The following is a 25,806-nucleotide window of genomic DNA, read 5'->3' on the forward strand; positions in this document are numbered from 1 at the left end:
GGGCTTCAGTAGTTGTGGCTCACAGGCTCTAGAGTGCAGGCTCAGTAGTTGTGGCATGCGGGCTCAACAGTTGTGGCTCATGGGCTCTAGAGCACAGGCTCAGTAGTTGTGGCACACGGGCTTAGTTGCTCCGTGGCATGTGGGATCTTCCTGGACCAGGGATCGAACCCATGTCCCTTGCATTGGCGGGCGAATTCTTAACCACTGCACCACCAGGGAAGCCTCAAGAGCTCCAGAACATTCTTGTCTTCCCTTTATCTTAATAACATTTCAGGGAACCAGCAATGAGGGGACAGTGGCAGGTTGGAAAATGCTCCACTCTACTATTGGTGTTTTCCTCTCTTCCCCCTTATTTTAAGGTAGATCTCTGAAATAAGGTTTCCCTTTGAGAATGCAGTGAGAGTTATTAAAATTAAATTCTGTATCCTGGATTTATCCTAATAACACCATCATTTTCATTACACTAACATTTCTTCAACAATATCCAGTCATTAAAATAATAACTGTTCCTACTGTGTGCCAGGCTATTCTAGATGCTAGGGATGTGGCAGTAAACAAAACACACAAAATATCTACCTCGTGCAGATTGCATTCTAATGGGGAGGGAGAATGGACAATAAACAGATATGTATATAGCAGGTGATTAGTGCTCTGAAGAAAAACAAATCAGGGTAAAAGGTGTAGAAGGTAGATGGGGATGCTATTTTAATGGCGTGGGGAAGGGCCTCACTGATAAGGTGGGCCTTGAGCAGAGACCTGAAGGAAGTTATGGGGATGCCCTTCAGATATCTGGAGGAAGAGCATTCCAGACAGAAGTAACAACGAATCAAAGGCCCTCGGATGGGATGGTGTTGGGAACGTTCACAAATCTGTGTGATTAGAGTCGAGTGAAGGCAGTAGGAGGGTCATGAATCCATAGATCCATGAGGCCATGGATTGCAGAGGGCTGAATCATCTAAGACATTATAGAGGATTTTTACAATGAGTGACATGGGAAGCGAGTAGCCATAGAGAGGCAGCTTGGCATGCTGACGGTGGAGCTAGACTGCCTAGGTTAGAATCCTGGCTTCCCACCGCTAGTAACCGTGAGACTTTGGACAAATGATAACTTTTTGGTGCCTTAGTTTCTTCATCTGCAAAATGGAATAATAATAGAGTTGTTATGAGGATTAAGTGAAGTAAAATTCTAAAGTGCTTAGAAAAGTACCCGGCACATGTTAAGCACTACGTAGATGTCTGTTAAATAAATTGAAAGGCTTTGAGCAGGACAGGATCATGTGACTTTGGTTTTAATATGGTCACTCTGGCTGCTGTACTGAGGCTAAAGTGTGCATGGACAAGAGTGGAAGCAAGGGAATCAGCAGGCTCTTACAGTAAGAGATGGCTGTTACAAGAGATGATGGTGACTTGGATTAGGCTGGTAACCCTGGAATTGGTGAGAAGGACATGGAGTCCGGATGTAATTTGAAGGTGTTGCTGACAGGCTATGTTAGTTAATTGGATGTGGAATGTGAGAAAAAAGGAGCCATTCAGGGTAACTCCACTTTCAGACTGAGTGCCTGGAAGGACGGAGTCGACTTTTACTGAGATAGGAAAATTGCAGGAGGAACAGGTTTATGAGGGAGAAATAAGAGTTCTGGTGTGGATATTTTGAGTTTGAAATGTCTAGTGAATATTCAGATGGAGAGTTTGAGTAGGCAGTTGGATATATAAGTTGGGATTTGGAGGGGAGAGCTATAAATTTGGGAGTTGTCAATATACAGAGGGTATTTAAAGTCAAGAGATTGGATGAGATTACATAAGATTGAGTGTGGATAGAGAAGAGGAAAGGTCTGAGGACTGAAATCAGGGCCCTCTGAGGTTAAGAGGTCAGGAAGATGAGAATCTAGATGTGTGGAGACCAAAAAAGGAGAGTCCAGAGAAGTAGGAGGAAAATGCAGAGAGATTGGAGTGACGTGAAGCCAAGTAAAGAAAGTGTTTGAAGGAGGAAACAGTAAGTTCTCAAGTATTGTTGATAGGTCTGCAAGATGAGGACTAAACATTGGCTTGGCGATATGGCGAGCTTTTGTAACCATGGGAACCAGTTTCAGCAGAGTAGTAGCGGGGAAGCCTGTTTAGAGCAGAACAAAGTGGCAGAGGAGGAACTGTAGGCAGCCAGCAGAGACGGCTCTTCCAAGAGCTTTGCTGTAGATAGGCAGAGAGACGGGACAGTGGCTGGAAAGAACTTTAGAGCCTGCCCTTACCAGGTGTGTGATCATGAATTACTTTGCTAACCTCCCTGTGCCTCAGTTTCCTCATTTGTAAAATGGAGACAATAAAAGGATTGTGTGAGAGTTAAATGGTTAATATATTTAAAACATTTAAAAGAGTGCTTGTCACTTAATGTGTTAGTTATCTATTGCTATATAACATTATCACCACAGGCTTAGTAGCTTAAAATAGTGTGCATTTATTATTTCATAGTTTCTGTGGATCAGGAGTCCTGGTGTGGCTTACCTGGGTCCTCTGCTTCAGAGTCTCTCACAGGATGCAGTCCGGGTGTCAGCCAGGGCTGGACTCTCAGATGAAGCTGTGCCTGTGGAAAGATTGTTTCCAAGGTTCCGTGGCTGGCAGAATTCAGTTCCTCTAAGGTTGTGGGACCGAGGGCCTAAATTCCTAGTTGACTGTTGGCTGGAGCCTGCCCTTAGTTTCCTGCCACGTGGGCTTCGAAGCAAGACAGAGATCACAATCTGATGTAACCTAATCACAGAAGTAACATCCCATCCATCACCTTCGCCATATTGCATTGACCAGAAGGAAGTCACAGGTCCTATTCTCACCCAGGGAGAGGCAGTTACCCAAGGGTGCGAATATCAGGAGGTGGGGATCATTGGGGGCCATCTTAGAGTCTTCTGCCACATTTAGTAAGCGCTCTGAGTGTTAGCTCCCACCATCATCATTGTTACTGCAATGGGGGAATGATTACGTAAAGGGAGTGGAGGAAAGAGTAGAATTGAAAGAAAGATGTCCTTGATTAGACTACAGGGAAAAATTCAGTGCACACCTGGAGGGATTGGCCATACATAGTTCACCTGTTAAAAGGGGAAAGCAGAGTAAAAGCCCCACCTGTGGCTAAGCGGTAGATTGATTGATTGACTGACTGATTGATTTTTTGGCCAAGCGGTATGGCATGCAGGATCTTAGTTCTCAAGGCATGTGGGGTCGAACCCGCGCCCCCTGCAGTGGAATCTCGGAGACTTAACCACTGGACTGCCAGGGAAGTCCTAAGTGGTAGATTTGGAAGTATCCTTTTGATTGTTCGTCTTTCCTCAGTGGAAGAGGAAGGAAGAAGTGTTACATATTTGAGGAGTGAAGAGAACGTGTGACCTGTCTGCAGTGGCTTTCCCACTGCAGGTGAGAATTGACCAGGGAGGTCGAGAAATTGCCTGGCACCTTGAAGGGCTTACTTGATGTTAGTAGCCGTGTATTTCAAGGGAGACCGTTGAGCATGATTGTTTTTCTTCAGCTGCTCAGGTGCAAGTGTAGAGGAAGAATAGAGCACGATCAAATAAAACAATAAATCGATAAATTCATAAAATAAGTAGTAGTATAGCTTGGCTTTAATCCGGATGAGGTTCTGCCAGGCCAGTATGATGGAGGGAGTTAGGGGCAAGAGAATGGTTATAATGATGGGTTGTGAAATGTAGCTCCGTTAAAGAGAGGCGTGAGGACATAAGCAGACAGGGACAGTGTACAGATGTAGAGTCTATGATTTGAGGGATGGAAGAATTGTTGGAGTCGAAGTACTGAGGAAAGGGCCAGGAAGTTAGGAGGTGGTGGTCAGAATTGTTCCTTGAAATACAGTTTGCGGAGAGGGGTACTGTTACTGATAACGAGAAAGTTTTACAGTATGTAAATGTAGGGCTCATTTGAATCAGTAACTTGGAATATGATGAAGAAAAGCCACCATCTTTCCCCTAAAGACTTTGTTAGGGAATACAGCTTGTGATCTCTTGGTAGAGTAGGCTGCTATCTGTAGAACATAATTTTCTCTTTGTGTTAGAGTAATTGACAAGAAGGTTCCCTGGGGCTAAAAATCAAAGACAAGCAAGAAGCAAAGGCTCACTTGTTAGGCAGTATTTCAAGATTGAGGCCATGAGGGAATAATTTACGTAGTTCAAGGATTCAGGGTTTTATTTGATGTTGTAACAGGATCTTTTACATACTCTTATTTAGTTGTATAACAAAGAGAGCATCTGACCGATCTGGAGGCCTCTCGCGGCTGTTACTAGCTAACCATGTTATTTCAACCCCCTGAGCCTGGGTTTTCTTATCTATAGAATGAGGAGAGCGGAAGCAGTTTTGCAGGGTGATTGGGAGGATTAAATGGCATAGTGGGTATAACATGTGTAGCCCTGTACCTGACACTGTTGGCTCCCTTCCCCTTCATCTTTTCTAGCATATTGTCTGACACAGTAGTTGTTCAGTACATTTCAGTGTAAAGAATGAACAAATACCATTAGGATCTTCTTTTATTCTTGAATTTTTACTATATCCAGAGCACTGCTATTTGTTTGACTAATGGTCAAGTGGTTCTTTTTGCAAAAGAAATTGTGCTAGATAGAATTTTTTTTTTCCTTTCCAGCCTTGGAAGGTCTCTCTGACTCAGTTACACATTCATGTTCATGTTGTCATTCCAGGATTACTGTGGGAAATAATAATGACACCTGACACTCACTGAGTGCTTGTTTGTGTGAGGCATTATGCTTCATACTTTACATGTACATATAAAGTATGAAGCATACCTTAAAAGTATGTACTGATTCCCGAGTTCAAACTACTTGTTAGAAGAAATGAGATAAGGTCCATAGTAGACATTCAGCATATATTCCCTTAATCTTTTTGAGAATTAAAACCCTTCTGATTACATATATCTAATTTCAGACACAACACAGTTAAGAACATAGATGCTGGAACCACACTGCCTGGATTTGAATCCTGGCTCCTCATTTGCTAATTATATACCCTTGGCTAAATTTTATAATCCCTGGGTGCTCCAAATTCATAATCTGGAAAATGGGGATATTCCCTGGTGGTGCAGTGGTTAGGAATCCGCCTGCCTATGCAGGGGACACGGGTTCGAGCCCTGGTTTGGGAAGATTCCACATGCCATGGAGCAGCTAAGCCTGTGCGCCACAACGACTGAGTCTGAGCTCACAAGCCACAACTACTGAGCCTGCGTGCCACAACTACTGAAACCAGCACGCTTAGAGCCTGTGCTCTGCAACAAGAAGCCACTGTAATGAGAAGCCCGTGCACTGCAAAGAAGAGTAGCCCCCGCTCACCGCAACTAGAGAAAGCCCACATGCAGCAACGAAGACCCAACGCAGCCAAAAATAAAATTAATTAATTGATTTTTTAAAAAGTTCCCTGTAGAGACGTGAGGTATAAATGTATAAAAAGTGCATATAAGTGTCAGGAAAGTACTATTATATAACTGTTAGCTGTTATATTGAATACTTTCTTTTATTTCAGCAGATCCTTCCATCATATTGGTCAGTTATAATCTTATACATAATAAATATATGTAAAATATATAAAAATATAAAATATGACTTTTGAATCATCTTAAGCTCAGTAGTGTCTCTAAATAATATCATGTCAGGTGGCGCCCTGGTGGCGCAGTGGTAGAGAGTCCGTCTGCCGATGCAGGGGACACGGGTTCGTGCCCCGGCCCGGGAGGATCCCACATGCCGTGGAGCGGCTGGGCCCGTGAGCCATGGCCGCTGAGCCTGCGCGTCCGGAGCCTGTGCTCCGCAACGGGAGAGGCCACAGCAGTGAGAGGCCCGCGTACCCCCCCCCCACACACACTAATAATAATAATAATATCATGTCAGAATGTTATGCTCCTCCAAGAAGCCTCTTCTGGTAGCCTTTCTCATCTCTGAACTTTTATTGGACTTATCTGGGAACATAAGTTGGCACTTCATTATTGTTAAGTTATATGGCCAGGTTTAGTTTTGTGTCATCACCTCGACTGACTTTAAACACTTTGAGAGCTAAAATCATTTCTTACATATCTTAGTACCTCTTTAGTGCAAAACATATAATGAGAGCTTGCTACTTAATTAGCAATTATTACAGACAGAAAGTATATATAGAAACCATATATCACTTTATGTTTAAAAAGATTTGTTAGCATCTAAAACATAGTCTAATAGTGTCTTATTTTGTTTTAGGTTCCTAAATATTTGTCACAGCAGTGGACTAAAGCCCCTGGAAGAGGTGAAGTTGGGAAACTGCGGATTGCCAAGTAAGTTATTTATGAATTTTTGACATTTTATAAAACTTTTTTGAATTTTTTTGTACAAGTGCTTTTAAATGTAATTAGAGTTCTTTTTCAAACAGAATTTACCTGAAAAATAAGAAGTAATGAGCATGCCAAGGCTTGTCAAGAGATGATTAGGTGCCCTGTAAGGATTCGTGTGTACACACACACACACACACACACACACACACATTCCTCTAATGAAAGGTGTAAATATCAAGTAAAATTTATTGGTAAAGCCTATTGGCAGTGAAGTAGCAGAGTATGTAGTTCCCTCATCCATCTGTCCGCTCCGCATCTTTGAGGAGGTATGCTTGAGTTGGGCATAACTGGATGCACCAAGTTAAGGACTTCAGGAGAAGGATTTTGCCATTGTGCCACCATACCTATTTATAGAGGCTTTGGAAGAGGGTGGGGAACACCTAGTAAACAATCTAAGAGTATTGTTTCCTGGTTGAGAAAATAACCTTGTTTGAAAAGGAAGCCTCCATAGCTCAGCTGGTGTCAGCCATAGGCCTTGTGTTCCCCTCTTACTGTCCATTCATTCTTAATCCAGCTCTAATCAGATTTCCATGCCCACTACTCTATTCAAATGGCTCTTGTATACCACCAATATCCACCTCTTTATCACTGAGTTTTTGTTTCGTAACAAACCACCCCAAAGTTTAGTGGCTTAGAACAAAACCATTTTATTAGCTTATAATTCTATGGGGCCGTTCTAGACAGTTCTGGTTGAGGCTGACCTGGCTGGTCTTCCTGGCTAGAATGGCCTCATTTATGTGTCCGGTGGTTGGCTTGCTGTCAGCTGGGGCAGTTGCCACGTGTTTTTCATCTCCAGCGTGCTTCTTCACACGGTGGTGAAAGAGTTCCTAGTAGCAAGAGAGAGGGAAGCCCCACTACACAAGTGCTTTGCAAGCTGTGCTTGCATCATGTTTGCCAAATGTAAATGTAACTTGCAGTAGACTCTACCTCTTGATGGGATTTGAGGCAAATAATTTGTAGTCCTAAAAATTTTTTTTTTTTTTACAACCTACCACATCCACATTCTTTTTTTTTTTAAGTTTTTAAAAAAATTTATTTTATTTTATTTTTGGCTGTGTTGAGTCTTCATTGCTGTGCGTGGGCTTTCTCTAGTTGCGGAGAGCAGGGGCTACTCTTCGCTGTGGTGCGCAGGCTTCTCATTGCATTGGCTTCTCTTGCTGTGGAGCATGGGCTCTAGGCACGCGGGCTTCAGTAGTTGTGGCACGTGGGCTCAGTAGTTGTGGCACTTGGACTGTAGAGCGCAGACTCCGTAGTTGTGGCACACGGGCTTAGTTGCTCTGCGGCATGTGGGACCTTCCCAGACCAGGGCTCAAACCCGTGTTCCCTGCGTTGGCAGGCGGATTCTTAACCCCTGCGTCACCAGGGAAGCCCCTACCACATCCACATTGTTAAATCTAAGAGTCAACTAGCAGCTCTTCTCAATTGACATTCAACAGAATTTGACATAGTTGATCACTTCTACCCTCAAACCCTTTTTTTTCACCTCACTTCTGAGACATCACTCTCTTGCTGGCTCCTTCTCATCTTCTCAATTTCTAAATGTTATTTGGACACCTTCTGGGTTTTGTTCTTTGGAGGAGCAATCCTGTGTTCTTGGATGATGTCATGTCTTTAAAGTAAGAAGGTTTGATACTTTCATGGTTTATGCCCTAAATATCAATATTTTTGTTCTTTATCTTACTTGCATTTGTTTCAGACAGATCTTTTAATTCTTCCTTTTGTTTTCACAAGATAATTATTGGAAATGGGCATGATTTTATATCCAAAGTTCTAATGTTAGGTAGAGAGAAGTAACATCTTCTTTTCTTAAGAAACAGCTACATGTTTCATAGCAGAACTGGGCTTAAATTCAGTCCTTTGAGTGGTAAGAAAACTCCAACAGGTTCCAGTGCCAGCTCTGTCACTTACTATCAGTGAGACTTTGGACAGATACTTAATCTTCTGAGTTTAGATTCGCTACCTTTCCCTACCATGAATATTGCATTCCTGAAAACCTCTGTGTGAAGAAAATACCTAGTTGAGGAATGTAAAATCTTTTGGTGTGGGGAGGAGGGAGCTGGTATGGGAAACAGAGTTAAAGGAGCCAAGCTCTAGGGAAACCTATGTAAGCGCTAAGTACTGCTTTCATCCCTAAGGTAAATATTAAAGATAGCATGCTAAATAAACAGTAGTGGGTGTGCTGTGATCACCTTTTCTTGATCACCCTTTGTTTGGAAGAAAATTTCAAGCTTGTCCTTAGTTTAAAGCAGATGTTTTACATAGTTACATCTAATATGCATAGGGAGGCCGTATCCCTAGGTCGTGACCCGTTTACATGTTTTACAGCGCTGGTTTACATATTTTTCCTGTGTAATTATTAATAGTGTCCCCTCTTTCACTCTCCAGAGTGTCCTGGTTTTGGCAATAAACTGTATGTTTGCCCTTAATATTAACAGATGTGTGTGTGTGTATTTTATATGTAAATTAAAAATCTAGCAGATTTTCTACCTAACATGAAATATAATCTTGCCGTGTAGAAGAGCTAGATGCTTTTAATGGTGGGAACAGATTTTTAGTAGTTGGTATCCTAAGATTGCTATGGAAATGCTTGAAAACAGCTTGTTCTAGAGTAGGTCTACTGGCTATCTTATTTATGTTTCTAATTAGTTTTCATTCTTCTTACTGATTACCAGATTCACTATTAAACAAGTGTAGGATGAGCAAGGAGTGGCTTAGCAGTGCCTGTGACTAAGCTATCAATACTTTAATTTCAGCTAAATATGACTCATCAAGGTTTTGTGGCTATAAACAGAAGGCTCCATTAATAGATGATTGTTGTTTAGGATGAAGTGGGATGATAACCCCACTCTTCTTTGCCAGTGAGCTTCCAGAGCAAACACTGTGTTCAGTTTTTAGTGCTGCACTTAGAGACGTGGACAGATAAGTTCATTCAGGGGAGTGAGACTAGGACAATGAGAAAACTAAAATCAATTTCCTGTGAGGAACGTTTGAAGGCACGATGGCTGTTTAATAAGAGACGACTTAGGGCAAACCAGTGAAACTGTCTTCAGATATTTTTAAAAACTAGAAGACGTATGATCAACTATTGATCCTTAGAGGCACATTAACCATTTGGTGGGTTATCTGTGTGGTTGAAAAAACGTATATTTGGGTAAAAAATGAAAAATACCTAAGGTTTTAAAAAAGCAGTGTGGTATACCGATAATGAGTATGGACTCAGGAGTCAGTCAGCTCTGGGCTTTATCCGGGCCTTGTCATTTCCCAGCTATGTGACTTCGGGGAAGTTGCTTATTACCCTCTCTGTTTCCTCATCTGTGAAAAGGAGATGGTATTAATACCTCATAGGTTAAGTGCATGTAAAATACTCCGTAAGTGTTCACCTGCTGTCATGCCCCACATACCACAGAGTACAGGCAGTAGAGCCTGCATCGTGTCTGGCACCTCCCCTCCCCGTCAGCTCTCCCAGAGTTAAGCAGCAGCACCAGCTTGCTGTGCAGTAGGCCAGAAGCTAGGGAGAAATACATGGTGTGTACGCTGATTCCAGCAGAGACAGGCCCTGTGGAGTAAAGGAGTCAAGAGAGGCAGAGGGGAGGGGAACACATGCTGCTGGGAACGCAGCTCTACCCAAATTTGGTTCTTTTAATACCTGAAAAAAGGAGAGTCCAGAATAAGATGAGAGTAACAGCTTCTTTTAACAGTTGGTAACATTTGGGCCATTTTCGTCAAGCAATTCATGCCATGTCCCTAAATCACTGTACTTGGACTATTCTTATACCTTTGGACATCTGATGTGTACTGCATTTTAATTGGTTTATAGTTTTGCTTTAGTTTGTTTAATTTTAAAACCAGCCTTTCTACATTACCACCCTGCCTCAGCAAACTTCAGTTTTCAAAATGTTTGATATATGTCCTATTTTACTGACAGTCATACAGTTTGTGCTAATACAGCTTCTTTCAGAGACGTTTAATTTCTTGTTTTATTTCTAAACACACTTAACTTCCAAGGTCATATCGGAGCCCACTAATAATAGAAAATATGCAAATAAAAAACATCAGTGAGATAATTTTTTGTTATAAAAATTGACTAAGTTTAGAACAGTGTTATACTGTTGATAGGAGTTTAAATCAGTACAAACTTTCTGAAGGGCAGTGTGGCAAAACATATATGTATATCAATGCACATATATATATACACACATATACGTATATATACGTATATAATACACACACATATGTACAGATACACATTGCTGATCAAAACAAAGTAGAATAATAATCCCACTGTTTCCTCTGCCGGTTAGTTCACAGTGCAAGCATTATGTTCAGTTCTTGGTGCTGCCCTTACAGAAAGACACTGAGAGACTCAATTTATCATCATTTATTCTGATGTTCAAATTGTCCAAAGTTTAGCCAATGGAAGCTCCTTCTAGCTGGCACTCATGATCTTTGTTTTCTTTATTGTGGTAAAGAATACATATAAAATTTACCACCTTAACCATTTTTAAGTGTGCAGTTCAATAGTGTACGTCCCATAGACTTCGGGCATGTCTTCATCATTCTTTGAGCACTTACTTTTTGTTAAGGAAAGATGTTTTAGACTCATCTTGTACATTTCTGTCTGAGCCCTAGAGTCAGTCATTTCTCCAAAGAGGCTTGGTTTCCTCTAGAGGAAAATGGGATTTGGAAACTAAGCTCTGGATACCACAGGCGCTCATGGCTGCTCCCAGACCCTCTAAGTGGCTGTGTATGTACACACACATACCTCTAGGTCTGCATTTATTTTTATATTTACATGTGTTGAAGATCATGAATTTATACCAATACCCAGGGGCTTCCCTGGTGGCGCAGTGGTTGAGAGTCCGCCTGCCGATGCAGGGGACATGGGTTCGTGCCCCGGTCCGGGAAGATCCCACATGCCGTGGAGCGGCTGAGCCCATGAGCCATGGCTGCTGGGCCTGCACGTCCGGAGCCTGTGCTCCGCAACGGGAGAGGCCACAGCAGTGAGAGGCCCGCATACTGAAAACAAATAAAAAATTATACAGTATCCTATACCAATACCCAGCTCCAGTTCAGCACCACAGGGTGTGTTCTAGTTTCCTCCCTTTTCATATTCGTACCTCTTTTCTGAAAGTGAGAAACCTGGTTCCTGTTATTCTTAATATATTCACTTATTTGTTCAGGCCTCTGTTCTTACTTGTTCAGAGTCCCCCACTTCTCCCCGCATTGGTGGTTGCCCTCCTCACCCTCCTTGCGCTATAGCAACCCTTGTTAGGCTGTTGTTAACCTTTGCCGCCCTCCACAGGGATGCTCTCCTCAGCCCGTCTAGGCTTCCACCCCCTGTTCTGAGACTGCCCTCTCCTCAGAGGCATGCCTCCTTCCCCTGCTAGGGCTCCAATAGCCTGTTTTGGGCTGTCCTTCCATGTGGATGCCCTCGCCTCACTAGGCTCTGACCCATTTCTTGTTGAGCTGTTCCCTTATGGGGTGCCCTCCTTTACCCCACGGGCTCTGGCGCCTTGCCCCGGCCTGCCCTCTCTACCCCAGGCACTTCCTTTCCACTTGGGCTGTGACTGCTCTGCTCAACCCACTCTGCAGATGCCTACCTTGCTTGGCCTCCCCTATTGGTTTTTGAGCTATATTGTTCAAGAAGGGGACATATGACTAGGAATTCAAAACGAAACAAAACAAAAACCACAAAAAATCCTGTGGGAGCACAGGGTTATTATTGTTATTATTTGGTTGGTTTTCTTATCCTGAAGAAGCAGGTGATTTATTGGTTATCAGTAATTAGTGAAAAGTCTGGCCCCATTGGTGTCAAATCTAAGATGTATTTTAAGAGTGTAAGAAAAAGGAAAGACATTAATTTTTTTTAAAAAGGCAAGAGGAACGAGGTTGGAGTCTAAAGAAGTATCTGTGGAGTATTGAGAAACAGACTCAGAGTAACGAGAAACATTATGAGACTTTCAGTGAAAGGGTGGGCCAGGTGTTTACTTCATCCATTTCTGAAGCCATTACTGTGTTTTACAATAGTGGATGTTTATAACTTTGACCACAGATCATCATGGGAAGGGTATATTTTAGTTGTAATGTAGAATGACAAAAGGTCATGTATACTTCATACATTCATATACCAAGACAAAGCAATACATAATCCTTTTAAAATAAATTTTAAGTTTTCAAGGGTTAATACTTATTCTAGAAAATAAACTCATCCAGAGTTGATCAATCTCTTATCACTCCAACTAAGATGTTATTATTATACAGTTGTCCCTTGAACAATAAGAGTTTGAACTGCACAGGTCCACTGATTATATGGGTTTTTTTCAGTCAGTATATGCTACCGTTCCACACGTTTGCTGTTGGTTGAATCCATGGACATGGAACCATGAACATAGAGGGTGTCGTCTGCCCTAACCCTTGCATTGTTCAAGGGTCAACTGTATATGAAAAGGAAGTTGACCTCCCCTCCTGTGTTCCCTAATTGCATCTGGGTGATTTCTAGTCACTGACGGGAAATGGCAGCATGATCTTTAATCCATCCTTTTTCCTTTGCTGCCCACTTTCAGTCATTTCCTCTTCTATCAGTGGTTTTTTTTTTTTACATCTGTATTGGAGTATAATTGCTTTACAATGGTGTGTTAGTTTCTGCTTTATAACAAAGTGAATCAGTTATACATATACATATATTCCCATATCTCTTCCTTCTTGTGTCTCCCACCCTCCCTATCCCACCCCTCCAGGCGGTCACAAAGCACTGAGCTGGTCTCCCTGTGCTATGCGGCTGCTTCCCACTAGCTATCTATTTTATGTTTGGTAGCGTATATATGTCCATGCCACTCTCTCACTTTGTCACAGCTTACCCTTCCCCCTCCCCATATCCTCAAGTCCATTCTCTAGTAGGTCTGTGTCTTTATTCCTGTCTTACCCCTAGGTTCTTCATGACATTTTTTTCCCTTAAATTCCATATATATGTGTTAGCATACGGTATTTGTCTTTCTCTTTCTGACTTACTTCACTCTGTATGACAGACTCTAGGTCTATCCACCTCATTACAAAAAGCTCAGTTTCGTTTCTTCTTATGGCTGAGTCATATTCCATTGTATATATGTACCACATCTTCTTTATGCATTCATCCGATGATGGACACTTAGGTTGTTTCCATCTCTGGGCAATTGTAAATAGAGCTGCAATGAACATTTTGGTACATGACTCTTTTTGAATTATGGTTTTCTCAGGGTATATGCCCAGTAGTGGGATTGCTGGGTCATATGGTAGTTCTATTTGTAGTTTTTTAGGGAACCTCCATACTGTTCTCCATAGTGGCTGTACCAATTCACATTCCCACCAGCAGTGCAAGAGTGTCCCTTTTCTCCACACCCTCTCCAGCATTTATTGTTTCCAGATTTTTTGATGATGGCCACAGTCCTCCTTGAATTCTACAGCTGTCTGGTTCAGGCCTTCATTACTTTTTATATGCGTTTCTGCATTAACCTCAGTTCAATTCAGTAAACATTACGTGAGTGCCTTCTGTGTCTTTCCCTTTGCTTTGCCTACAGTGCCTCTCTCTTAGGGTAGCTAAATTCAATTCCTCTAGAAGGAAAGTTCTGGAGAGATAGGGAAGGGACTGTAGTGAATTCAGTGCCTGACTGCATGTTGAGGGGATTGTTGTCATGCCGAATTGGGAGCACATTGTTGCCAGATCTTCCGGTCTTGTAAGAGAAGCTGGAAATTCATTATTTTTATGTGAAATCTTAAACTTTTTTCACCTCTTTTCTAGGTACTTCCCCAACAAAAAGAAGATTGACATTGTATTTTAATGTATGAAAGACTGGGAATTCCTACAGTAAACAAATCTCTGTAAGAATCTGGAATCCTTAGTCTGGCCTAAAAGGCTCTTTACCACTTGACTTCAACCTACCGTTCACTGATGTTAGAAGGAATATGCTGGATACTTTCTCATTTCTGGTGTTTAGTTGGATTCTTCTCTTAGCCTGGAATGGCCACTTGTTGTTGATCTCATCCCCCACTTAGTTCATCTTTTCCTAGCTTTCATATCTGCATTTCCATGACAGTTTGTTATACCTCTGTCTTGAAATTATTGTCCTGTTTGTAGTTGTTCTGGATTGGAGCTGTTTTTTTTTTTTCATTAGACTGGGACCTTCTTGAGGATAAAGACCTATACTCATACTATACCATGCATTTGTCACAGTGCCTAGTGGATGTATAGCAGACACTTAATGACAGTGAATGACTGGACCACTGAAGGAAGACAGGTTGGAACTCAGCCGGGTGTTACGGAGAACTAGCAGTTTTCTGACTGGTCTCCATATCCATTCTATGTATATTTTCTGATGTCAGTCTCTTGGAACATGTCTTTGTACTTGTTATACTTTGGTTCAAACAATGCTTGTAGCTCTCCATTGCCTAAAGAGTGAAGTCCATGCTCTGTGCTGTGATATTCAAGATCTTATATGGTCTGGCCCCATTTCTCCTTTATAGTTCATCTCCTACTATTCTTTATTTTGTACTTTCCCTCCCAGCCAAATCTGATCACATTTTCCTGGCTTTGCTTAGCAATTTACTTTGCTTTTTTTTTTTGGCCCTGTCACGAAGCATGCAGGATCTTAGTTCCCCCGACCTGGGATCAAACCTGCGTCCCCTGCGGTGGAAGTGCAGAGTCTTAACCACTCAACCGCCAGGGAAGTCCCACTTAGCTATTTACTTTTGTTTTTTTTTTTAACATCTTTATTGGGGTATAATTGCTTTACGATGGTGTGTTAGTTTCTGCTTTATAACAAAGTGAATCAGTTACTTAAAATGGAAGAGGTGGTGTACTCCTACCTAATCCTAGCACACTGTGGCTCTCTTAATTAAAATTAAAATTTATCTCACTTTATAGTTATGCATTTAACTTTTTTTTTTTTTTTTTTTTTTGAACCAGGGAAGCCCCTGGATTTAGCTTTTATATCTTCTGCTGGCTGGGGATAGGGGCCTTCCACTCAGTACTTTGCAGGTATTTAATACATGATTTTCTTTTTAATTAGGCTATTATTAGGGTGTACATTGATCCCATATTTATTAAAAAAAAGAAAAAGAAACATTTTAAAATGTAATTCAAATAAATTAAAAATCGTATGGAAATATATTTACTGGGGATAACAGTAGATGTTAACAGTAGAATCTTGGCTAATTTAAAACTTTTGGGTTGTCTGTAATAAAATTATTTCTACATGGGCATATATTATTTTTATAGCAGAGAAAATTGCTTGTAATTTAAAAATAATTTTTGATCTTTAAGATTTTGTTAGGTAAGTGAAACTTCTTCAGCTAGACAAAATAAATAGTAAAATTTGTTGAAGTTCTATATATCTGGTATTAAATATGCCATTCACATGCTGCTGAATGCTAAAAATACTCAGAGGGCTACTCTGGTGGCGCAGTGGTTAAGAATCCGCCTGTGAATGCAGGGGACACGGGTTCGAGCCCTGGGCCGGGAAGATCCCACATACCGTGGAGCAGCTAAGCCCGTGCGCCACAACTCCTGAGCCTGTGCTCTAGAGCCCACAAGCCACAACTACTAAGCTCGTGTGCCACAACTACTGAAGCCAGCATGCCTAGAGCCGTGCTGCGCAGTAAGAGAAGCCACCGCAATGAGAAGCCCGCACACCGCAACGAAGAGTAGCCCCCGCTCGCCGCAACTAGAGAAAGCCCGTGCGCAGCAACAAAGACCCAACGCAGCCAAAAATAATAAATATCTAATAAATTAAAATACTCAGAAATTAAAATAAGAATTGTAATAAGATCATTATTTGGATAAAATATTATTAGGTCAGGTTGTAATAGTGTTAAGAGACACAAACTCATAATATCTAAAATACTCATGTGGGATTAATGCGTATTTGTTTTTCCTATAGGATTACAAATAGAATAGTTTAGGAGAGCCAAGGATAAATATTAGTTAATCTCTGTAAATGTAATATTTTTATGTAAATATGAAGTAGCATTATTTCTTTTAGTTCTTAGCTTACATTTGAAAAAAATATGAAATTAAATAATTGAAAATTTTTTCTTTCCTCTCTTTCAGAAATCAAGGAAGGACCGAGGTAAGATTATTTCTATGGAAATTTTATTTAAAACATTAGATTATTTTACTATGCATTAGTAATAGTAAAGAGAGGGTAGTGTTTGCGTTCTGGAAAACTCCACATCAAGCTGGTGGCTGGTCAGGAACACATACTAGTATAAATGCCACTCCTGTGTGAATGAATAGGCTCCTTTTTACTTGTTCATGCTTAGCATTTTTCTACTTTGACCTAAATATCCCCTCTCTGGTACTATGAAAGTTAGTATTGTTTCAGTAATACTTTAAACATTATTTCAGGTTGGCAAATGCATTTGATTTGGATTTTTGAAGGCTTTAGATTTTGACCCATTAAGTCCAGGACATAATTTGCAGTACCTGTCGCATAGTAGAGAGATATTTAATAATACTTCATAATCTTTCTGCATGGTTAAGAGTTCAGTATGTTAAGTTTATAAATCCCTTTGATGTAAAATTTGGGGAGATATGGTAAAAATCATTTTGAAAGAACACCTACTGTGTCTTTTGATTCTAAACCTCAATATTGAGTTATCCTTACGAATATTTAGTTGTATTTGTTGAAATATTCAAAAGTAAAACAGCACCGTGTACTCATACAGTTACTGGATCTAAAAAGAAAGACATCCTCTGCTTATGGGAATGTTTAAGCTTCCTGAGTAAATAGCTCACTTCCCCCTGCTTCAAGTACATTCGCTTTCTTAATACTTTGAAAATGTTCAGTCATTCAGCAAACACTGTTTTCCTTCTGTGTGCCAGGCATTTTGCTAGGAGATGGATGGATGAATGGATGGATAGATCTGTCTGTCTGTCTGTCTATCCATCTGTCAATCTATCCATCCATCCATCCACCTAATACTTATCTAATTTATTTAGGGGTATAAATATAACAAGACATGGTTTCTTCCTTGACCTCAGACACCTTAGGAAAAGAAATTTATTTCTATTTTGTAAATAGAAGTTTTTCAGCCATAGACCAGAGAAAACATTTGAAAGCTGTCTGTATAATGGTAGATTAGCCCAGTTTTGCTAGGAGATGGATGGATGGATGAATGGATGGATAGATCATCTGTCTGTCTGTCTGTCTATCCATCTGTCAATCTATCCATCCATCCATCCACCTAATACTTATCTAATTTATTTAGGGGTATAAATATAACAAGACATGGTTTCTTCCTTGACCTCAGACACCTTAGGAAAAGAAATTTATTTCTATTTTGTAAATAGAAGTTTTTCAGCCATAGACCAGAGAAAACATTTGAAAGCTGTCTGTATAATGGTAGATTAGCCCCATTATTCTGACAAAAGGGGATAGATTCTCTTATTAGGACTAATTATTAAAATTTTTTTGACGAAGTTTTTAAAAAATGCTTAATAAAATGACTGGAAAAGATTCACACTAAAAAAGTATTTGATTTATAGTTAGAATTTCTGTACAGATACTTTGAATACAAAAATCTATTGTAATAAGCTCTGGTTCGTGTGTCTCCTAGGTGTCATTTACTTTGAATGAGGACCTTGCAAACATTCATGATATTGGCGGGAAACCAGCTTCAGTCAGTGCTCCTAGAGAACATCCATTTGTCTTGCAAAGTGTTGGAGGACAGACATTAACGGTGTTTACCGAGAGCTCATCAGGTAAGTGGGAAGAGAATTATTTAAATGCAATTCCTGTACATGTTGTGTAGATTTTCTCTCTCAGCGCATACTCTAAGGTCATTACCAGGGCTGTTCCACCTGTTGTTCTTTCTACCTCTTATTCATATCATACTACTTCTCTGCTCTTCTCTACTTTCCTGTGACTGCTGAAATTTTGGCTGTTACTGGAAGGGTTTAATTTCCATTTGGGGCATGAAGAAATAGAACAAAGCAGATGGAAGAGTGTGGTGCATCAAGCTGTCTTCTAGGATGTTGAGGAAACAGTATTATGAGTTTTGCCAAGGTAAGGTCATCCTTGCCTGTTTTGGTAAATTAATATTCAGTAACTATAAGTTGTGTTTTAAAAAGTACTGCTGAATATTAGGGAATATTTAGTCAAAATAGAGGGAATATTTTGGCTCTTGTATGCTTTCTATACTTTTTAATGCATAGGGATTAATTTCTTTTAATCGGTATCAACTTCTAAGAAACTGCGTATAGTTTTTAATTTTGTGTGTTTGCTCTCAGATGTTTTAACAGTTCAGTAAATCAGAGCAGGTGTTCCAGTTTGTGAATTAAATATAAAGGGAACTTTTTTTGTGGCGTATGTAAGAGTATATGTTTATTTTCATTGTTTCTTGGTTTTTAAGCTTCACTGAATTTCGCATATTACTAGTAAAGCAGCAGGCCACCTCACTTTAACAGAACTAATTTCTCTTACCTGATTCAGAAAGTTTATTGGTTGTTTAAAAGAAAAACATCCATGGTTTTGTTGTATTTTCATTAAACATTACAAAGAAAGCTGTAAGATTGAGGACACGGGGAGGGGGAAGGGTAAGCTGGGACGAAGTGAGAGAGTGGCATGGACTTATATACACTACCAAATGTAAAATAGATAGCTAGTGGGAAGCAGCCGCATAGCACAGGGAGATCAGCTCGGTGCTTTGTGACCGCCTAGAGGGGTGGGATGGGGGGGGGAGGGAGACTAAAGAGGGAGGAGATATGGGGATATATGTCTATTTATAGCTGATTCACTGTTATAAAGCAGAAACTAACACACCATTGTAAAGCAATTATACTCCTATAAGATGTTAAAAAAAAAAGAAAGCTGTAAGAAATTATAATATGTTAAGAACATTATTGTTTAAATAGAGTATACAGTTGATCCTTGAAAAATGGGAAGGTTAAGGGCAGCAACCCTCACAGAGTTGAAAATGCGCATGTAATTTACAGTGGGCTCTCTGTATCCAAGGTTCGTCCATATCTGTGGTTCTGTGTGCTCAAACTTAAGAACTGTAGATTGTGTAGTACTGTAGTATTTACCATTGAGGAAAATCCACATATAAGTAGACCTGTGCAGTTCAAAGCCATGTTGTTCAGGCGTCACCTGTACTCAGATAAATTTTTTGTGGTGTCTTGGATTGCCAATAGCTGCATAAATTGATGTCAAAAAAATTAGTCATTTTTTTTCCCCTGGGACATAGAATTTAAAAAAAGATTTGTATTATTACATTATTCTGTTACCATAATAATTTGTAGTATAATATTATGGGAAGTAGAAAATGTTAAACGTATGCATTTTCTCCTGGAGAAGATTCAACCATTCAACAAATATTTATTGTATGCTACATTGTGCAGGGCATAGCATAGGCACATCCAAGGAATCTGAATTAGTCTTGCAACTGATGGGATTTAATAAGACCTATTGAACCTGTGAGGTTTTCTCTACTTTTGTGTGTGTCCCTGGAGTAGAAGAGGTGTTGGCACCAATATGATAAAAAGGAAGCAGTCTGGAAAAAAGCTTGAGGTAGGGAGACTTGAGCTTCCTTGGTAGAGAAAGGTGCCCTATTTCAGATTTTTTACCTCTTATCAAGTTGCTCATTTTTCCGAAGCACGATTCATTGCTGGTACGTATACAGAGGACAGTGGTTTAGAAAGCTAAGGTTTGTTATCCTCAAAATTAATCTTTCATTTTTAACCTCGTAAATCCTTTAGTTAGCATTGCGATCTTTTTGCACATTTTGTATTCACATTTCTGGTTACGGTGTACTCCAAAGTGAACATGGCGTTATAAGCATTATCTTGCCAGGAATATGGAAAACGATCAAGATTGTCATCCTTCTTCTGGAGTTTGTACAACATGTTCTTGCTTTGTAGAACTGTGATGATACAGGTGCAGGTCTAAGCTGCTCTATTAGGTGGTGCACACTATAAGGGAGGTCTTTGCTGCCTAATCTCGGTCATTTCTGTTTCACGTCGTTGTTCCTTAACTCTCTTTGCACCTTTTTAGGCCTTAATTTCCTTATTTATGAAATACAGATAATAGTTATTTACATTAGTGCATAAATATGAATATATTTAAAACACTTTGAATAATACTTGGTATATGGTACATGCTCAGTAACTATTAGCTGTTATTACTATTATTAATATTAGATTTTACTTTTAAACACTTTAGGTTTCAAATGTATTTTAAGGTGTGTGCATGCATTTTACCTATATCTGGGTGTATATCACTTGATAAAATTCAACCAGAAGAGATTTTTATGTTCAGTGTTTTTAATTGCCTGGAGGACCAGGAAAATTGCTCTAGAATCGTTAACGGTTCATTTCCTTTTCTGAGCCTTGCGTCATTTGCTGTTTCTACTCATTAAGGTATCAGTTGTAAAGCTGGGTTCCTTGGCTCTCTAGGAAGTCATAAATAGACAACAGGGACTCTGTGACATGTTTAAAATGCTAGCTAAGTGTATATCTGCATGTTTTTCTGCAGGACAGGACCCTAGCTTTCATTGGGGTCTCAGAGGGATCTGGGACCCAAAAAAGCTAAAGAGCCACCACTCTAGTATTAGCTTGGTTTGTCATGAACCTGCCAAAGTGTAAGTGAGTGAGTCATCTTACAATGAGCAAGCCTTTTATTTTACATTGAAATATACATGGAGGCGGACATTATCCTGAATATTTTTCCATTTTTCTCTCAAGCATAGAACTGTACCTTCTTATTAAAAAAATTGCTTTTCTGGGCTCTTTATTTCTTTTTACTAGTGCCCAGGTCTATAAAACAGAATTTTATAAGAAAAGATTAGACCTTCACTTAAGTTCAGTGTGTGGAGTTTAATTTTAATAGCTTTATTTTCTCAGTTAACATACTTTTGTTGGTTTTTGAGAGACCGCTTTTGAGCCAGTTTTTCTGATGGTTGAATTCTACATATTTGAGTGTCTTTGGGGTGATGGGGTTAGAGGGGCCTGATGATATGTTTTACAATGCTTTCTCCTTAATTAAAACAATCTGCATTTTATGAGCATTTGATGAACACAATTCATTTGTTTCTAGTTGAGCATTCCTATCTCAGAGAATGGGTTTCATTTTTAAGGGCCATTTGGATTAGCCCTTCTTCCACCTCCAGATTTCTCCATGAAATTCCAGATAATCTGTTTTCTCTATTAAATATTTCCATGGGGATCTCTATTAGCTTATCTCTCTACCCTCATCTACATGGAAAAGCCTCATGTGTTTGGCCTTTTTTTTTTGTTCTCCTTGGGCCTTCAGTTTAGTATTTTTATCTACTATTTTCTGGTAACCAGATAACTTCTGTTTCTTTTGTCCTTTGTACGACTACCTTTGCTCAAACTTATGTTTTCATTTTACAATTGCCAATTCTAGACTAAAAGTTGTTCAACAGATATTTTTTATGCTAGGCTCTACGCTAGAATAAGACTTGACTCCTGTCCAGTTGGGCAACTGATATGTGAAAAAATAATTGCTACAGAAAGTGCTCTGTTAGAGTTATGTACAAAAAAGAGTATGTACTTTGCCTGAAGGAACTGGGAGAGGCTTCAAAAGTGGAGAAAATATTTGAGCTGGACCTTAAATATATGAATAAATGCACATCAATAGGAGGGAAGAAAGTGAAGATAAAATGTATTTCTCTCACCTTCAAGTATCCTATTCTTCACTTAGCTTTCTGCTACCTGTCATACTCTGTCATCATCTAAAATCCGTTCAATGATCCTGGTTAGATCAAAGCAAAAAAGCTCAGTTGTGGATTTCATAGTCTAGTTTAGAGATGAAAATCTTTGTACTGGTACAGTGGCAGTGGAAAAGAGGGCTCCTGTTCTAGAGATATTAGAGGAAATTTGACAGCTTTTGGTGATGAATTGACTGGGCAGGGACTGGAAGAGTGAGAAGTCTAGGATGGTTTCCAAGCTTATTTGACTTGAGAATCTGGTTGAATGGTGAGACCATTACTGAGTTAGAAAGTATTGGAAGAAATGGGCAGGCTTGGAGCTGATGGAGGCAAGGTGACTTTTTTGCTCAAGTTTTCATTATCTTTTTTTAAAAAATCTATTTATTTTAGTTATTTATTTTTGGCTGCGTTGGGTCTTCATTGCTGCATGCGGGCTTTCTCTAGTTGCGGTGAGCGGGGGCTACTCTTCGTTGCGGTGCGTGGGCTTCTCATTGCGGTGGCTCCTCTTGTTGTGGAGCACGGGCTCAGTAAGTGTGGCTCATGGGCTCTAGAGCGGAGGCTCAGTAGTTGTGGCAGACGGGCTTCGTTGCTCCGTGGCATGTGGGATCTTCCTGGACCAGGGCTTGAACCCATGTCCTCTGCATTGGCAGGCGGATTCTTAACCACTGCGCCACCAGAGAAGCCCCAGTTTTCATTATCTTTGACCCCTTTTTAGCAGCTCGTTAATTCAGAAAATTGGTATTTGTACCTAGTTTTTGCAAGCCCTCTTTTACTTAGGCCTGCGATACTTCAGTGAGCAAAATCTCAGCTTTCATAGTGCTTACATTTTAGTAAGAGGAGACAGCAACAAATAGTAAACATAATAAGTAAATTGTATTGCAGCCTAGAAGGTGGTAAGTTCTCTGGGAAAAAAGCAGGCAGTGGGATCAGGAGTACTAGGTTGAGGGTGGGGCTTGACATTTTAAATAGTGTGGTCAGATATGGGCTCATTGAGAAGGTGGGATTTGAACTAAGTCTTGAAAGAGGCAAAGGGTAGCCTTGTGGAGTTAGTTATCCAGCTAGGAGTTTTCAAGGCAGAGGGAACACATTTGCCGTAAGGTGGGAGCAAGCCTGGAATGTTCTAGGAGAAGCAAGGAAGTCAGTGTGGGCAGAATCGATGGGCAGGGGGAAGAGGCCATTAAGCTGGAGAGGAAGGGGGTTGGCGGTGGCAGATCATGAAGGGATTTGTGAACCATTATAAAGGTTTTGGATTTTACTGAGTGAAATGGGGAGCCACTGGGGGGTTTTGAGCAGTGTAGTGATATACTCTGACTTACATTTTGAAGGCCCTCTCTGGCCAGTTGAGAAGAGACCATGAGGACAAGGGTAGCAGCTAGAGGCTATTGCAGTAATCCAGGGAGAGATGACAGAGACTTGGACCAGTGTGGCAGCAGTGACAAAGGTCTGTTTTCTCATCTGATGTTCATCCCATCTTTAGTTGTCTTAACAGACAATCCACTTGGATTTCTTATCACCTGAAACTCGGAAGTTATGAAATCAAATTGGCTTCTACATTCCTTTATTCTCTATGTATCCATATTTCTGTCAGTGATAACATCGTTCTTCTGTTCTCTTGGCCATGATAGTTCTTGGCCTCCTCTAACTCTCACATTCAGTCAGTTGCCCACTCGGTCATTCCCATAGTAGACATCACACATACACATTTCTCGATACCACTTAATCCAAAATCCTCTGAAAACTTCACCCATCCTCTCTATCCTCTTCTAGTCCAATCTGCTGGAATCCCTTCGCTCTCACAATAGCTTCCTGGCACTGCTGCCTCTCCTTTTCCCCTTGTTTTCCTCTGCAGGGATTTGTTTGCCTTTTACAGTCATAACCATTCTGCCCTTTATGGCCGTAGCCTTTTGATTTGATTGATTCTTCCTTCATCTGGACTTGTATGGCAGTAACGTTTGTATTACTCATTTTGTCCCGGAATTCAGCCTTATGGGCAGGGGACTGTGGCCCGTGCTTATCTCCAGAGTGTCTATTGTAGGACTGAGCACATAGCACATGGGCTTGTTAAAGCAAATACGTGTTGAAATAGTTTGTTTTCCTTTATTTTCTCCTAAGAATTACTAATACTCTAAAGGTACTCTTTAGCATGTTTTTAAATGAGATGGCTTGTTAGTGACAAAAGGATAGATTTTCTTCCTTCAAAGTTAAGTCTTTTTCTTAGGACACTTGAGGTTCAAAATTGAATATTAAATTCCTTTGTTCCCTACTTTACTTCTTGCTCATTATATTTTTATTTTGGCACAGATGATTCTTCTACTTTCTCTTTGCTAATGAGATTAGTTCAGTGCTGTGTGATGTGACACTTGGTTAACCAGTGGACACATTATAATAATGCTTGGTGCATTTCCCCTGTTTGTTGAGAGTCAGTTGGTTTGAATTAAGCTTGACGTGTATCTGTGTGTGCTTTATAGCTTTCAAACTACAGCTGTTTTCTTTTTTGAATTTTTTTCTTATCACTGCTTTTACATGAATTACACTGTTGCATAAATTATCACCATCTGTATATTACTAATTGCCATTGCAGTGGGACTCTGAGATTTTTTTTTAACCGAAGTATAGTTGATTTATAATGTTGCATTAATTTCTGCTGTACAGCAAAGTGATTCAGTTATACATATATATATATATATATACATTCCTTTTAAAATTATTTTCCATTAAGGTTTATCACAGGATATTGAATATCCCTGTGCTATACAGTAGGACCTTGTTGTTTATCAATTCTATATGTAATGGTTTGCATCTGCTAACCCCAAACTCCCAATCCGTCTTTCCCTCACCCCCTTTCCCTTTTGGTAATCATAAATTTGTTTTCTATGCCTCTGAGTCTCTTTCTGTTTTGTAAATAAGTTCATTTGTATTATATTTTTAGATTCCACATACAAGTGGTATCATATGATATCTGTCTTTCTCTGTCTCACCTACTTCACTGACTGTGATAATCTCTAAGTCCATCCATGTTGCTGCAAATGGCATTATTTCATTCTTTTTTATGGCTGAGTAGTATTCCATTGTGTATATGTACCACATCATCTTTATCCATTCATCTGCTGATGGACATTTAGGTTGTCTCCATGTCTTAGCTATTGTGAATAGTGCTTTTGTGAACATAGGGGTGCATGTATCTTTGAATTATAGTTGGACTATATTCTTGGTTACATTTGCTGTGACACATAGTGCCTCGTTTTATATTCTCATAACTATTTGGTTTAGAAAAATTGAAGGGACTTTTTACTAAGGTTTATGTCTTTCTTGTCATTAAGCAGTGATAGCTAAACAGAAGTAGGTAACCTGTTGAACACTTATTTTGTTCGCTATGTTAAGCAATTTACAGGAATTATTTATTTCACACAACAAGCCTATGAGGTGGGCACTATTGTTATTTTATTGATGAGAGAAACGGAGTTTACATAGGATATAATTTGACCAACATACAGCTTGTAGACCTGTGCCCTTAATCATCATTCTAGTGGTTTTCAGAGTGTAGGTGCAAAATCAATTTTGTGAGTAATTGGCACCATTAAAAAAAAGAAAGCGAGAAATAGAATGGAAAAAAATTCACTTTTTATTTTGGAACATTTCAAACATACACTGAAGTAGAATAATATAATAAACCCTGTGTACTGTCCCCACCCAGCTTTTTTTTTGTTTGTTTTTAAATTTTTTTTTTTTTTTTTTTTTTTTTTTTTTTTTTTTTTTTT

At 39.8% G+C, this 25,806-nt stretch overlaps 1 protein-coding gene across 1 annotated transcript in view; it reads left to right on the forward strand.

Annotated features, from left to right (window-relative positions):
* Window positions 1–25,806, forward strand: part of GTF2F2 (general transcription factor IIF subunit 2) — a 153,005-nt gene that overhangs the window by 9,384 nt on the left and 117,815 nt on the right. The window contains exons 2-4 of the mRNA XM_024755610.1: window positions 6,219–6,292; window positions 16,431–16,449; window positions 17,939–18,083. Of these exons, the coding sequence (XP_024611378.1) occupies window positions 6,219–6,292; window positions 16,431–16,449; window positions 17,939–18,083 (238 nt within the window). The remainder of the gene's footprint in view (window positions 1–6,218; window positions 6,293–16,430; window positions 16,450–17,938; window positions 18,084–25,806) is intronic.

Source organism: Neophocaena asiaeorientalis, unplaced genomic scaffold (genome assembly GCF_003031525.2).
Source record: "Neophocaena asiaeorientalis asiaeorientalis breed wild unplaced genomic scaffold, Neophocaena_asiaeorientalis_V1.1 scaffold59, whole genome shotgun sequence".
NCBI classification, from domain to species: Eukaryota; Metazoa; Chordata; class Mammalia; order Artiodactyla; family Phocoenidae; genus Neophocaena; species Neophocaena asiaeorientalis.